Source organism: Punctularia strigosozonata (assembly GCF_000264995.1).
Source record: "Punctularia strigosozonata HHB-11173 SS5 unplaced genomic scaffold PUNSTscaffold_7, whole genome shotgun sequence".
Lineage (NCBI taxonomy): Eukaryota > Fungi > Basidiomycota > Agaricomycetes > Corticiales > Punctulariaceae > Punctularia > Punctularia strigosozonata.
Window position 1 is genome coordinate 180,319 of NW_006767439.1, and position 14,186 is coordinate 194,504.

At 51.9% G+C, this 14,186-nt stretch overlaps 6 protein-coding genes across 6 annotated transcripts; 4 read left to right on the forward strand and 2 right to left on the reverse strand.

Annotated features, from left to right (window-relative positions):
* Window positions 1-1,243: 1,243 nt before the first annotated feature.
* Window positions 1,244-3,110, reverse strand: PUNSTDRAFT_44765 (uncharacterized protein; the record flags this gene model as incomplete). Its single annotated transcript, XM_007384068.1, has 4 exons — window positions 1,244-1,625; window positions 1,673-1,944; window positions 2,002-2,843; window positions 2,900-3,110. The coding sequence occupies 4 exons, from the start codon at window positions 3,108-3,110 to the stop codon at window positions 1,244-1,246; spliced, it is 1,707 nt and encodes a 568-aa protein (XP_007384130.1).
* Window positions 3,111-5,022: 1,912 nt separating this feature from the next.
* On the forward strand, window positions 5,023-5,573 carry PUNSTDRAFT_113774 (uncharacterized protein; the record flags this gene model as incomplete). The annotated part of the gene is made up of 3 exons (XM_007384069.1): window positions 5,023-5,325; window positions 5,347-5,479; window positions 5,536-5,573. The coding sequence occupies 3 exons, from the start codon at window positions 5,023-5,025 to the stop codon at window positions 5,571-5,573; spliced, it is 474 nt and encodes a 157-aa protein (XP_007384131.1).
* Window positions 5,574-6,856: 1,283 nt separating this feature from the next.
* PUNSTDRAFT_120636 (uncharacterized protein) lies at window positions 6,857-8,133 on the forward strand. The gene is made up of 5 exons (XM_007384070.1): window positions 6,857-7,041; window positions 7,093-7,222; window positions 7,272-7,404; window positions 7,457-7,544; window positions 7,597-8,133. Exons 1-5 carry the CDS (start codon window positions 6,958-6,960, stop codon window positions 7,690-7,692), a joined length of 531 nt encoding a protein of 176 aa, XP_007384132.1. The 5' UTR covers window positions 6,857-6,957; the 3' UTR covers window positions 7,693-8,133.
* Window positions 8,134-9,573: 1,440 nt separating this feature from the next.
* PUNSTDRAFT_113776 (ubiquitin-conjugating enzyme E2) lies at window positions 9,574-10,228 on the forward strand (the record flags this gene model as incomplete). Its single annotated transcript, XM_007384071.1, has 4 exons — window positions 9,574-9,597; window positions 9,704-9,799; window positions 9,852-10,035; window positions 10,089-10,228. 4 exons carry the CDS (start codon window positions 9,574-9,576, stop codon window positions 10,226-10,228), a joined length of 444 nt encoding a protein of 147 aa, XP_007384133.1.
* Window positions 10,229-11,402: 1,174 nt separating this feature from the next.
* PUNSTDRAFT_113777 (uncharacterized protein) lies at window positions 11,403-12,164 on the forward strand (the record flags this gene model as incomplete). Its single annotated transcript, XM_007384072.1, has 3 exons — window positions 11,403-11,785; window positions 11,840-11,903; window positions 12,054-12,164. 3 exons carry the CDS (start codon window positions 11,403-11,405, stop codon window positions 12,162-12,164), a joined length of 558 nt encoding a protein of 185 aa, XP_007384134.1.
* A 628-nt stretch (window positions 12,165-12,792) lies between these two features.
* Window positions 12,793-14,153, reverse strand: PUNSTDRAFT_134577 (uncharacterized protein; the record flags this gene model as incomplete). The annotated part of the gene is made up of 10 exons (XM_007384073.1): window positions 12,793-12,924; window positions 12,981-13,043; window positions 13,099-13,120; window positions 13,174-13,321; window positions 13,376-13,495; window positions 13,555-13,591; window positions 13,733-13,858; window positions 13,913-13,932; window positions 13,991-14,046; window positions 14,104-14,153. The coding sequence occupies 10 exons, from the start codon at window positions 14,151-14,153 to the stop codon at window positions 12,793-12,795; spliced, it is 774 nt and encodes a 257-aa protein (XP_007384135.1).
* Window positions 14,154-14,186: the final 33 nt, after the last annotated feature.

Genomic DNA, 14,186 nt, shown 5'->3' on the forward strand with positions numbered 1-14,186 from the left:
CGAAGCTGGATGCGGTGAGCTAGGATAAGACCCGGGTGAGGATGAAATCACTCACAGTCCCTTCAATAGCATGTCCCGTGCTGCCTTCTGGCGTATTCATGATCTCATCAAGGATGATCCCGTCTTTGAAGGGACTCGTTTCAGGCCTCAGCGACCTGTCAAATTCCAAATGGCCGCATTCTATATACAAACTGGTGGCATGACAGCAGCTCGAACCGGTGATGTTATCGGTGTTGCAGAAGGAAGTAGCTTCCTATATTTCAGCCGTGTCACAAGAGCACTTCGACACCTCAAACCGGAGTATCTTAGCTGGCCAAACATGCAATGACGTGAACAAATCAAGGAGTACATGTCCAAGTGGGGCTTTCCGGGATGTATTGGTGTCGGTGATGGCTCTCTACTGAGACTGGTCAACCGCCCGCTTCAAAACCCATACTCATACTGGTGCAGAAAAAAGTTCTACGCTGTGAGTAACAGTTCTTTTACTTGGTCTTGTGCTCACAAGATTATCAGCTCTCGATACAAGCAATCTGTGATCATGAAGGTCTCATTATTAGCTACGAGCTTGGCTGGCCTGGATGCCTCACCGATGCAACAATCTTCAAACAATCTCGTTTGTGGCTACGTCGCGATGAGTATTTCCAAGATGACGAGTTTATCATGGTTGACAAAGGTATGGACTTAGTTCTGCTTTGATATCATTACTGACACAAGGTAAAGGTTATCCATTGTCAATGTATACTATCCGCCCATTTGCAGACCCCGACCTCACCACAGATTCAATCGAGTCGACCCGCCGCAAACGCTGGAACCAGCGGTTGTCATCAAGACGAATTGTTATTGAACACACCTTTGGACAGCTTAAGGGCCGCTTTCCCTACCTTCGCACCATTCCAGGCCGCGACCTTTGTCGCATCAACCGCACCATTGAGGCACTTATGGTTTCGCACAACATCTTGACTTTATTCGGGGATGACCCAACACGCATCAGTGACTTCAATGCTGATGAAGAGCCTCGTGTCACACGCCACCTGCGGCGGCTCAGGCAGAATGAGATTGCGGAAGAGACCGATAATGATCTCTACCGCTCAGGTTTATTGCGTCGCAAATTACTTATGGATCAGATGTTATAGAGGAGACGGTGTATGGAAAGATAAGCTAGATTAGTCTAGAATGAAATACGAGTGTATACCATCTAACTTTTGGGATCTAGCAAGAAAAATCAACAAAGAGGCAAAACAGACTAGAGCCCACCATCGGCATCAGCCTCCTTCTTGAGTGTTTCGGCCATAACTTTGCCAATCTCCTTCAGAGTTGGATCAGGAGAAGAAAGGAATTCAGCAACCTTTGTCCAGTTCTGCAGCCGGAGCTCACGTCGGCGCTCACGATGAAGCTCAGCTTCGCGTTTAGCTTGCTCCTCGCGAAGACGGAGATCTCTCTCCTCGTACTTGGTCTTCTCCTTCGCGCGGTCTTGGATGCTCGCAACAAGCGATCTGAGCATGTCATCATCCGATGCATCGCGGCGTAATCTCTTGCGGCAGCGCTCGTCGGACTCTTCGTCATCGGAGACAGATGTGGCTTCATTCAGCGGGTGTGCACGAATGACCTCAGGACTGTCGTGAGCCCTACAGAGACAGTCAGTATGAGGATCTCGTATGCAGTAAATACATACACAGAATCAATGGCGCGATAGATATCAGTCTCGCGAAAGTCCTCGAGTGTTGCACGCGACCACTTGCTCTGCGAACTTTTGCTGCGCAGAGGTTGACCGGGTTTGGTGTCGGTCTCCGTGTCATCCAAGCCTTCGACATCCGACTCGTCACCGTCGCCTCCGCCAGTCTCCTCCTCCAACCTGCGGGCAGCCTTGTACTGGCCGAAAAGCTGGTCCCATTTGCGCTGGACCTGCTCCGCAGTTTTGCGACTGCTCAAGAAATCCTGCGAGATCTGAGATGGGATGGCGGAGATCAGATTTTGCAGACAATGCAGAAGGAGACAGCCTACCTTCATGAAGTGTCTGCCCCGCTCAATCTTGAATTCCTGCCAGATCTCCTCGCGACAGATATAGTCGACGAGGATCTTCGTCTCCTCTTCGCTCCACTTCCCTTCCATGCTGGCCATAACACGCTCCCTCATACCCGGAGTGAGCTCCTTGATGTCCTCATCCGACTCTCCGCCAGCTCGCGCATTCTTGCGTGAGCGAGACCCGGCACCTTTCGCTGGCGTCTTCTTCGGCTTTGTGTCTCCTTTGGTGCCCATCGCGGGACCCTTCGCACCCGCCGCAACACCCTTCGCATCCGCCGCGATCCCCATCGCATCCGCCGCGATCCCCTTCGCATCCGCCGCAACACCCTCCGTACCTGCCGCGATGCCCTCCGCACCCGCCGTGATGCCCTCCGCACCCGCCGTGATGCCCTCCGCACCCGCCGTGATGCCCTCCGCACCCCCCGCAGTGCCCTTTGCACCTGCCGTGACGCCCTTCGCACCCTTTGCGCCATGGGTCTCGCCCGTCGTGCCGTGATTTGTGTCCGTCGTGACGCGGTATGCATCCTTTCTGTCGTAGTATGTGTTCGCGGCGGATTGGCTCGTGTTCATGACGTCTCGGTTCGTGTCTGGGGCACCGCCGTGTACAGTTACAGACCGGCCACGGCCTCGGCCTCGGCCACGTCCGCGACCACGACCACGGCCACGCTGGGTAGGTGTCTTCGGGCACGACGGCGTCTGGTGGTTGGAGATCTCCACGAGGACAGCTTCAGCGTGCGTGACTTCTTCCTCGAAAAGCGCAGACTTCGGGCTTTGAGTTGGTGGAGGTTGGATAGCCCGGCTATCGGCCTGGGGATTGGCGGCTTGATTCGACTAGTTCAGATTTCGCAGGCTCAATGACTATAGTGGGCTAACTCACCTTGTTCTATAAGAATTCCACCTGTCTCTAACTCCATGTTGTTGCAGTCGAATGCAGGTCCTAAGTACTCCAAGGGCTGGTGGCCTGGAAAAGGGTAGTTCTCCTGCGTGTATCCTCCAGCCTGAGAGAAGTTCAGAAGTTCGTGCAAGCCAAGCTGCATAGCAGCCTCATCGACGAATGCAGGGTCAAGGGAATCAATGCTGAAGTCCATGGTGAAGTTGTCGACCGCGTCGGCCGCGCTGAACGCGACACGAGATTTCGAGCGGAGCTACAATTGCCACGAGCGTCAACGCAGCTCACGTGTCAATGCCGACTCGGCCAATGACGTCATTGACAGATGGCATCACACGCTCTCAAGCTCATTCACTCATGCGCACCGGAAATCGACGACCGGAAATCCATTATTGAGTAGGACTAATGGACAGATCTGAAGGTAACCAGTGCTTTTGTGGTGAGTCCGAGCGGGTCCAATTCGAGCCATCTCCATTGTTGTTTGCTCGAGGCGCGGGAGAGAGAATCGACCCCAACATTGCAGCACAAGGTCACAATAAGAAAGCGGTGTGACAACAATGATTGTAGAAATTGTCCCACGGTTCTCAAGTGTCACACCAACCGATTGTTTGTGACAGTCGCTTGGGCCAAGTTCCCTTGCATATGCGCACAATGCTGCCAATGCATCCGCTTTGCTCGCTGGACAACCTCAGCATTTCCAAATGACTGGGCATATTGATCTACATCGTATAATACAGCTTTGCGATGATTGGTGAGGTTGGCAATCCGGTCATTCGGAAGATTAATAGACTGGATCCGGAGTCACCTCGATCACTGTCTGGTGCCAGGACCACCATGTATGGACTCCCTGACCGCCCGGGAGTCCATACCGCGGTCGGTGTACTTGTCGCTCGACATCTGGTTGTTCTCTGTCGGATGCTACCATTAACATGCGCCACCCTATGCACCAGAAGACCCGGAACATACTGCTGGTTTGTGTAGGCAGATGAGGCGCCTCTGCAGACGACTTCTGGCCCTGCATATACATTATTCCTGCAGTCCCAATAATACCGACGACCGTAGCGACCGCCTACGCAATGCACCCGGTCAGCTACACATTAGGTCAGTCAAAATATCACACAACGCACGAGACTTCGGCTGTGTGGACTGGTGCTCATGGTGATCTGCCAGTGGGTGATGTTCAATGTGTTTTAGATCAGTCTTTGCATACAACACCCCTTAAGCACGGACAGGTTGGCCGGATGAGCTATAAGTGACGTCATGATATGGCTTGGTCGTGGCGCTCGTCATCAAAGAGTGGCGCCGTACTCCTCCTCACGTAAAAGTGCCCACCTGGGGAGCACCTTCTACAGTACTTTACAGGTAGTACGGAACATGAGTAAGCTGCAGGGCGGCCCGTAAAAATAAGCTACAACAACTATTCCTAGGGAACATGGCACTGTCTGTAAGTCTTGGGCTACATCGTTGGTTTGAATACAGTTCATGCGAAGGCACGTCCACAAACATTCTTAATCCTCGAGAAAGAAATAATTGCCAGCCGCTGTACATAGAATGAGTATTGCAATCGACGCTAGATACGAATGATGACTTGCCCTTTTGCTCCCGATCTTTGACACTGTCACGCTTGTTGACGCGCGGTCGGAAGTTGGTGGGATCTCGTCGGAAGGTGATCTCGAGAGAAGCGAGGAACTTGTTCATGCCGGTCAGGAGCGATTGCGGTCTGTGAAGCCTCAGAATTGAGTTTCAATGGCCAGCATAATAATCAGAGCAGACTCACGGGTTTGCGCTGGCTTCTAAAGCGGGTTTACCCTCGAAGACGATGACACGATCAGCGAGATACGTCGCCATGATGAAGTCATGCTCGATGACGAAGGCGGTCTTCTTCGCATGGAGGATGAATCGCTTGATGACCTTGCTGGCGATGATACGCTGCTCGGAGTCCAAGAATCTGGTCGCAAAAGGTGTTAGCGAAAGCGCACCAGTACCACCGAAATTCGCCTTACGAGGAAGGCTCGTCCAGCAGGTAGACTTGAACATTCGGCTTTCCGAGAGCAAGCACGATGGCCACACGCTGCAGCTCTCCTCCGGATAGCGTCTTTACCTCTTGATCCATGATGTTCTCCAGGTTCATCGGCTTCAGCACGTCTGTCTGGAATTGCGGGTGCATGAACGCAGCCCTGATTTGCTTCAACAGCAGCATGCGAACGGTGCCTGGGAACTTCGGCGAAATCGTCTGCGGTTTGAGCGATACGGCGAGCTGTTGGGCAGGTTTGCCCTCGTCCGGCTCGAGCACTCCGGCAAGAAGTCGGATGAACGTCGTCTTGCCCATGCCGTTCTCGCCAAGCATAACGATGATCTCGGAGTCCGTGAACGAAGAGCCTTCCACGGAAATCTTGAAATTGCCGAGAGTCTTCGTCATGGAGGGGTAGTTGTAGTGCCGGGTTTTGTCAAGGACGAGTTCTTCGGCAGTTTCGACCATCTTGAAGGAAAGAGCTTCCTCACGGAAACGCAAGTTCTCCGTAGGGATGAAACCGTCCAAAAATATGTTGATACCTACGCGACACCGACGTGAGCATACTGGAAGCGAATCAGTGGAGCTAACGGACCTTCTCGCACGGACGCAGGCATGGTGACCACACCGTACATAGACGGTTTACCGTAGAGACAGCAGACAAAATCGGAAAGGTAATCAAGCACAGCAAGATCGTGCTCGACGGCGATGACATAGCAGTCCGGCGCGAGAAGACTCCGAATCACTTCAGCCGCCTTCAGTCGCTGCTTTATATCGAGGTAAGAGGATGGCTCGTCAAACATGTAGCTGAAAGCGACGTGATCGATATCTGTCCCTGATCGACGTATGAGGATAACAGACTCACACGTTGGCCTTTTGGATGCAAGACATCGCGATGGCGAACCGCTGCAATTCTCCTCCTGACAATTGGCCGACTTCTCGGTCCAGAACCTCATTCAGTTCAAGCTCGTCACATATCTTTTCCTTGTTGTTTAGCTCCAGTTTCGAGTCAAGCATCTGGCTGACGGTCATATTCCCCTTTATCGCCTTCGGGATGTGGTCCACGTATTGCGGTTTGATGAGTGCCTTGATGTTGTCTTCGAGCACCTTCGTGAAGTAATTCTGGAGTTCAGATCCACGGAAGTACTTAAGAATTTCTTGCCAGTCCGGAGGGTCCTAGATGGGCGGAATGGGTCGTGTGATGGGTGAGCGTGGACGTATTGCGCACATCGTAACGTCCGAGGTTTGGCTTGAGTTTGCCGGCCAGGATCTTCAGCGCAGTACTCTTCCCAATACCGTTCGTCCCTACCAGCCCAAGGACCTGCCCGGGGCGAGGTGTTGGTAACCGATGCAATTTGAAAGCGTTCGCGGTGTATCGGTGCGTGACTTCAGATTCCAAGTTTGTAGGCAGATTAATGATAGCGATGGCTTCGAAGGGGCATCTGACCAGGATCCGTCAATGGGAATAGGTTTAACTGATGGTGGGACGTACTTCTTTACACAGATACCACAACCGATGCATAGAAATTCGGATATGAAGGCAATCTTATCTGAGGGCTTGACCTCTATACACAACTTGCCTGATCGCGTCCTCAGCGTCGAAAGCACGAGTGATATCGACGCTTCACTTACCCATTTTCACTACAGGACATGACTGGAAATCATGTATGAGAGTTAGCATCACCGATCGGACGAATCACGATACACACTTTTTTGCATTCTTGGGCGCATCGCTTCGGTTTGCATCGATTCGAGTCGACGATAGCAATACGTGTGATCTTGTCCGCCATGTTTACTGTCCTTTACAGCAGCGAACGGGTCCTCGGGACCAAGAAGGCAGATCGATGATGGGTACAAGCAAGCTAAAGGCTGAAGCAGCCTCGTATTAAAGTCCTGATACTTTTGCAGCGCCACCGACCACCGCTTCTTGGCTCACGTTATTCCGATCAGGCTATTGGCCGAGCTGCACCGTCTCATTCCGTAGCTTGTGGCATTGTGCATTCTCGACGATATTGTTGGACGGAAAGGCTGTGTCATGGCCACCCAGGACCAGATTAACGCGTGGTATGCTGGTCAACGGTATGCGGGGCGTGACGAACCCCCACATCTTCGCCCAAAGGTTGTCCGCGTGTGTATCGACATTCCCCATGTGCTCACGCAGATCATGCAGGAGAGGAATCACCGAAGAAGAAGCTCGTCTCTGAAGCTACTTGCAATCCCAGACATGCGATTTGAAGCTACGTACTTAAGGAACATCCGACCATACCTTCACCTCCCTGAGCCGAGCTCTCATGGCGCATGTGAGGAGCCATGTCATCTACCAGAACTCCCTTAGTGATGATCTCCAAGCCATCCATTCATCAGGAGATGAAAAGCGGCTGGAAGGGCTACACCATGATGAACCACATCACGAAGTGCGGATTGAATGGGGCAAGGTAGCTTGGGTCACGACCCGTGATTATATACTGAGCCCGATGATGTGGTGAGTGGCCTCCTCTGTGAGTCACTTCTAGATGTACTCATCTCGCCCCAAGGGGAATGGGGTCACACCTCCTCATGCGCCTCGGTGCTATCTGGTTGGCTCCGATTCGGGAGTATTGGCGTGGTCAATCCGCGAAACCAGTGCGTGTAATCGAGCCATCTTCTAGGCCGCGCATTGACTGCTTTCCTGAAGGTGGCCCGCCCGAGCGAAGGTCGTGGTGCGGGATGGCTGCGGAACTGGGTAAAATCACTAGTGGGAAGCGGTATAGGACTTACTCACAGGTCATAACACGCACACCAGCTCACTTGCGTCGCTGCGATCGCTGCCTATGAAACATCATTTTCACCCGCTTTTTCAGCCGTACATTCCAGGGAGCTCACACCCTACGATTCCATCTGCCAAATTGCCTGTCGCATCAGACGATGATGCTCGTCCGCCGTGTTTCTCGACGAAATCTACCGTCTCATAGTTATTCGGACTTCTTTAGCGACAGCGTGTTTTCGTGCGATTGTGTTTTCCGAATTCGACAGAACTGGTGCAATTGTAGAGTTTACTGAGCACAGGAATATGCATCACAACTTGAATGGGCGCTTATCATCTTCACCGCCCGCATACCCCGCCTCCTCGTCCCCTCATCTCCGAAAACGATAATGTCTCTGAATGCAATAGTAGATGCTCCGACTTCACGGCAGGCACCCAAGATCGGGGCCGGGGAACTCGGGCAGTGTGACGCCAGTCGTAAGTCTGCAAGACGTCTAACTCCATTCGCCGCGGAGGTAGCGGTGGTCTGTGGTCCCAGATAATATGACGTCGGCGCATTCTGTGCCTATTGCGATGGCTATATTGTCCCAAGCCAAGTAAAAAGTACAACGTATCGAGCCCCGCTTACTGGTCCGCAAGACGGAAATCTGTTAGCTCCGAATGATAAGCCACGATTTGCGATTACGGCTCGCCGTACGTCAGGTCTTCTCAGTCCAGCCGGGCAACAGCATACCGCGTTGCGATGTCAGGTACAAATATCCCAATGCAGACTCCGAACAGGAAGGACATTGTGTGAGCACCTTGGGACATGTAAGCCATCTTGAGGGATGCGTCGCGAGCCCTCCCGTGTAGGCCGAGGTGTAATTGCATATCCACGCTCGGCAGTTTCATGGTTCGATGTAGTAAACCGTCGGACGCTTGGTGGCAAGCCTAGGCGACCGGCGAAGAGCCCTTTATGCGTCTGTATGTGAGTGTTTGTACCAAAGTTTCAACACAGGAACTCAGTGATCCCGCAGCATAAGTAACGCATGGGAGAGACAAGAGATCTCTTCGGACAGTCGGCTTCAGTAGCTCTTGTTACACGTCGATTATCGAAGGCGGATGACTTACCATAGAAGCATGAATAAGCTCATGATCATTCATGAACGAAGTCGAGGTTTTACTTGCATGACAAATTGCTGTTAACGAGCGGATTGCCAGACTTATGGAAGTCTCGCATTCGCAAAGAGATCACGGGTCAAAAGTCGCAGCTGCGCGCTGCGGCCGTCCACGGTTATTTCTTGATGATAGTGCGAACGCTACCAACATTGAAGGAGTCAGAGATGACCGGATTGAAGGCGAGCACAAACGCGACGTTATTCCACAGCAGTGACTTGCACCGCGTCACGACATACACATGACCTTGGCGGTGTCAAGCTTGCGATGGGACGAGATTCACAGGATCGGTGCAGACAAGCACAAGTTATCCGGATTGAAAGACAAGATATCCTGATTGAAAGTCGTCGTCGGGATGAATGTTGTTCACGAAACTTCCAAGAACGTTTGCCAGCAATCTGATCACATTGAGTCACGTATCTCAAAGCTGCAGAAAGGCTGTGCAGCCACCTGATCTGCCACGGATTACATAGTCCCGATCTGGACCAGACAGCCCTCTTGTTCACTACCACCATAGTCGACTTCGTCGTCGTCGACCCCCTGCACTTCGTGAGTTGCTAATCCAGACATCTGAGAATCCTTCAGAGCTGACGGATATCCTATCGTATCGTCGGCTCGCCTGTTTCTCCTCGTCGCATGACCACGTTCGACCTCGTCTTTCAATGCACGATCTTGGGCGATGTCCATCGATTTTGCTCGGTGCGCGATGACAACCAGGAACTTAACCTCCAGTAGATCTTGGACTCGCCAGCTATGGCTCTTAAGCGCATTAACAAGGTTGGTCCATCGAAAGAATGTACTTGATGCGGCGCAACCCTCGGTAGCCACCGATTAAGCGCCCAGTTCATGGCTTGATCGCTGATCCATTGCGCCTTCATTGCAGGAGTTGATCGACCTTGGACGGGACCCACCTTCGTCATGCAGCGCTGGTCCCACTGGCGATAACATGTTTCAATGGCAAGCAACCATCATGGGCCCGGTACGTAAACATGTGCTTATATCTGAGCCCTCGCTGATATCATCCTCTTTAGAGCGACTCACCTTACGCAGGAGGCGTGTTCTTCCTCTCTATTACCTTCCCCACCGACTACCCCTTCAAGCCTCCCAAGGTCAGCTTCACGACCAAGATTTACCACCCGAACATCAACGCGAACGGCTCGATTTGCTTGGACATCTTGAGAGACCAGTGGTCGCCGGCATTGACCATTTCGAAAGGCAAGTTTTCCTTTACAACATCGCCCGGCCGAATGCTTACCAAGCATCGCCAGTGCTACTCTCGATCTGCTCAATGCTCACGGACCCGAACCCCGACGACCCTCTCGTGCCCGAGATCGCGCATTTGTACAAGACCGACCGCGCACGGTACGAGGCAACCGCGCGGGAGTGGACGCGGAAGTATGCCATGTAGTAGTTGAATCGCTTTTCCACGTATCTCATATCTTGCTCGTGTATTACTCCATCCCCGTTTAACGCAACTAGCGCTCCTCAATGATTTCATGAATGACATCGTCGAGGCATACGCCGTTAGTATATGTACTTTGCAACGACCTCGGGTGACGGATGTCAGATGAGCAGGTTAATGGGCATCTTAGTGCTCTGCCTGGTCTCTTCTCCCGAAAAGACCGGTGCGGTAGGGACGCGACACGGCATCCCGTGATTCGTGGCCCGGCAGCACCGCATTAACACAGCCTACGGCTTTTGCTCCTGGCCTTCGCCCATCGCTGGATCAACTCGATTTGTATTTTGAAACACTTGTGCATAAGCTACGAGGGCAATTGTCGCTAAGCAAACCTGAAATCTCGGTCCTTCTCCAGGTTCATTCCGATTTGAGCCCCAGGAGCCGTCCGGAGCGATCATGGTCGAGTATGCCTTGCCACAAACCTCCCGTCATTGACTGGCAGTCGATGAGGGAGACTGTCCATTGACTCATCCGGGAGAACGTGTCAGCAGTCGCGGAATATCTCTTGTGGTAGCCGGGGCTCTGCACCCGCCAACTCACAGCGCCCCTGGTCGGTACACTCTCCGCTTTGCATGCCTGCTTCTTCGATCAGGGTTCCGCGACTGCTTTCTACTCCGAAATCAGGTAGACAACGCTTAGTCGCAGGCTCCGACTCGCTTGCAATCGCTTCTTTGGGTGGGGAAGTGTCCGTGATCTATTTCATAACATTCTCTATAGCTGCAACACTCGGGCACCCAGGACGTTTCACACCGACCGACTTTCCCTGCGACATATGACGTTGGCAAACTCCACCACTTGCACGACTGCGCCGCCGACGCAGTACCATTAAAGACGCTGTCTGAGATCTGGCGTTGCCGCGATTACTACAGTGACTCGGGCCCGTGCCTGCAACGAGCACTGGCATGATGGGACTCGGAGCGTACCATTCCGTCAGCAGTATGTGTTCCCCGCCCTCTCCGAGAAGGCCTTGGACCGAGATCTCCATTCGAGTGTGCACCATTCAAGACGAGTAGGATGAGAGGTATATAGGACGACTGCTGGAGTCCAAGTGGACTCGTCAACAAATACTCCTCCATTCCAATTTCGTTATATTCATCTGCCAAGCTACGCGCTATCTCTCGTCATGAATCCATATGCTAGTTGGGGAGCTGGCCAGTCTAATCCTTGGGGCTCAGTGCCTCCGCCATCCATTCTTGGAGCACTCCCGTCGCTTCAGACTCCGCCGATGCCTCCCGGTCAACGCGCTGCTACACCGAACGTGCTGGCCTTTCACTTCACCTCGTTCAACCCCACGATCATGAACTGCACCGTCGTCGGACCACAATCCCGCACTTTCTTCCGTGTGGTGTCGGATCCCAATTCGTCGCCTTTTTGCAGTATAATCCGCGAGTTCGAGGGCAGAAATGTGGCTCTCGTTGAGTGGCAACAGCACCCCAAAGTCGAAATCGCTGGCATCGCAGATAAACAGCGCGTGCAGACATGGCTCGGACTGTCTTCTGATCGCACGTATGTTCAATTTCCACGTCAATCCAGATGTATGACTTACATTCCCCGGCACAGTTCTAGAAACATGTATATCAATAATGTTGGCTACAAATGGACGCCCTCCGGGAATGATATTTGCGTGCGTTACATATTTATTTGCTTGAATAATGGTGTGGGATGTAACACTTATCTCCCCAGCTCATTCGCACTTCAACAACATCCATGCTTGGGCGCATATCGAAGGTGAGGCCTAACGCTATTTCGACGATGCGTCGCTGACGTCCTGTAGGCTCACAATATTGTTACACTGGAGCTGACATACGAAGCAATGCAAAGCGGATTGCTGGAGCCCTGCGTCGTGGCTACCCTGCTTCTCTGCTGCGGAAGAAATATAGACTGAGTGCTGCGCGTTCTAGTTTTGGCCATATCCTTAACACCTTCCGTTATCCCATTATCGTAATGCTACTAGTACATCCATACTAATAATCGCCCATATCGGCATAGCCGCTGTATCGCCGGTATTGTGCGTGCATAGTACGTCGTAGATATTGATATAGTTTGCTTTGATTGCTCCTGTTCAACAATGGCTGCTGACTCTCTGAAAGGTATATACATATATATATCCACCGGCGATCACTATCGACAAGTAGTCCCAAGGATGAAAAGTTCAGACGTATTGACCGCTATATGTTGTAACAATCCTCTACTTCGTGTGGTATGTCATACAGGTCCATCGTGTCTTCTTCTCCCTTTCTCGGTGTCCTTCATATTTACAAGCATAATGTCTGGCTCCAGGAACGAACCATTTGCGTTCCCCCACGAGGACAGGACGGGCGCCGCACGGTTGCGGTCCCTAACTCCGGCTTTCGTAGCACGAATATCTTGGGGATGCAAAGTCTTGCTATGCTCTGTAGTACCGTGATAGAATATCAGGGGGGCAGCGTGAGGATGCACGTTATGAGAGCCGTCGTGTGTGTCACCAGACAAAGTGGATAGGGCCTGTGCCGACGAGCTTAGGCCTTTCAGATTTAACACCAATCTGTTGGATGAGGTGAGACAAGGTCGGAGATGATTCTCCAGTCAATATACCGTGAAACCACGATGGAGGTCACCACCTCGCTAATGGGGGCAAACCAGACTTTTCGGGTGGAGCGTGCATGCTAGCGGAACGTTCGTGAGAATTTCGCGAGCTTAGGCGTCGATATAATATACGTACCAGGAATATGATCACATTGATCAGATTAGCCGTGAAGACAACCAGAAAGTAAGCGGCTCCATCCTTGATTTAGAGTCTTTCAGAACGGACAGCTCCAGCTCCAGGTTATTCTGCTTACAAGAAGGAAAACTCTCATGGCCCTGCTCCTGTTCAGTCATCACAAGCCACGCATGATATTCAAGAAAAAACGTACGGCATCAATGAGCCTTGGTAGAAATAACGCCTTGAGCGCCACATCGTCATGATGAAGATGATCGACTCCATGACGAGCGGAGCAATCCAAAACACGGAGAAAAAGGATGACTTCCCGACCAAGAGACATCCTACCGGGGCAGGCACAGCTGGACGTAAATGATGAGCATCAGTCGAAATACAGGAACAATGGCTCAACGAACAGTGGGATTGCGCGAGCGCTATTCCTTGAAGCGTTACTTGAACAGCGAGACAGAAGCACAGAACAAGCAGAATTCGTAGGCGACGTCCGTAAAGCGCATAAATTCGGAGAATCATAGTTGCTGGGTGTGCATGGGTGAATCAGAGTGCGCATTAATCGGGGTGAGATGAGCGGGCTTACCTTCACAGAATGCAACAACAACAACAGCACCCGCCCCCTGAAAGCGTACAAAGTGCGGGCAGCTATCAAGTGACTCATCAAACGAGCATCATAATCAACGTGAAAGCTATCCTTACATCTATAGTTTGGGCGGCGGGATCAGTTGAGACTGCAAACATGAATGTACCTGGCAACAAACCTTGGAAATCCAGGCAGGATTGAAAGATATTAGGGCTACTGCAAGAAGTTCGAGCATGGTATAATATCTGTTGAGCATGAAGAGAATGGATGCGGATGTCCAAGGTTGCTTCCAGACTTTTTCTATCTAAAGTGGATTGGGTCAGCATCGCGAAGTTGCCATCAAGACGGGATTTCTTACTTCCTCGCTCAGCGTTATGACTGGAGAGATGATGTCAGAATTATGAGAAGCCTATCTCCGTTGAAATATGGAGCTGACGGTATTCATACGCAAATAATGCAAGGGAGGAAGTCTCTATCCTCTCTTGGATGGATCTGCCCGCATACACATTCAGGGCGTAACGCATGAACTCAGGAGCATGATAAACGCACAAGTCACTGATGGTGTCCACGAGTATGGACAACGAATTAGCGGGATCCATGGTCGGCGACTCGGCAGTGCCCAATGCTGTAAG

Excerpts from the sequence above, each read along its gene's own strand:
- PUNSTDRAFT_120636 (XM_007384070.1), top strand. The coding sequence starts at position 6,958 with ATGGCCACCCAGGACCAGATTAACGCGTGGTATGCTGGTCAACGGTAT. Across the intron at positions 7,405-7,456 it reads ATACTGAGCCCGATGATGTG|GGGAATGGGGTCACACCTCC; the intron begins GTGAGTGGCCTC and ends TCTCGCCCCAAG. Across the intron at positions 7,545-7,596 it reads GTGGTCAATCCGCGAAACCA|GTGGCCCGCCCGAGCGAAGG; the intron begins GTGCGTGTAATC and ends GCTTTCCTGAAG.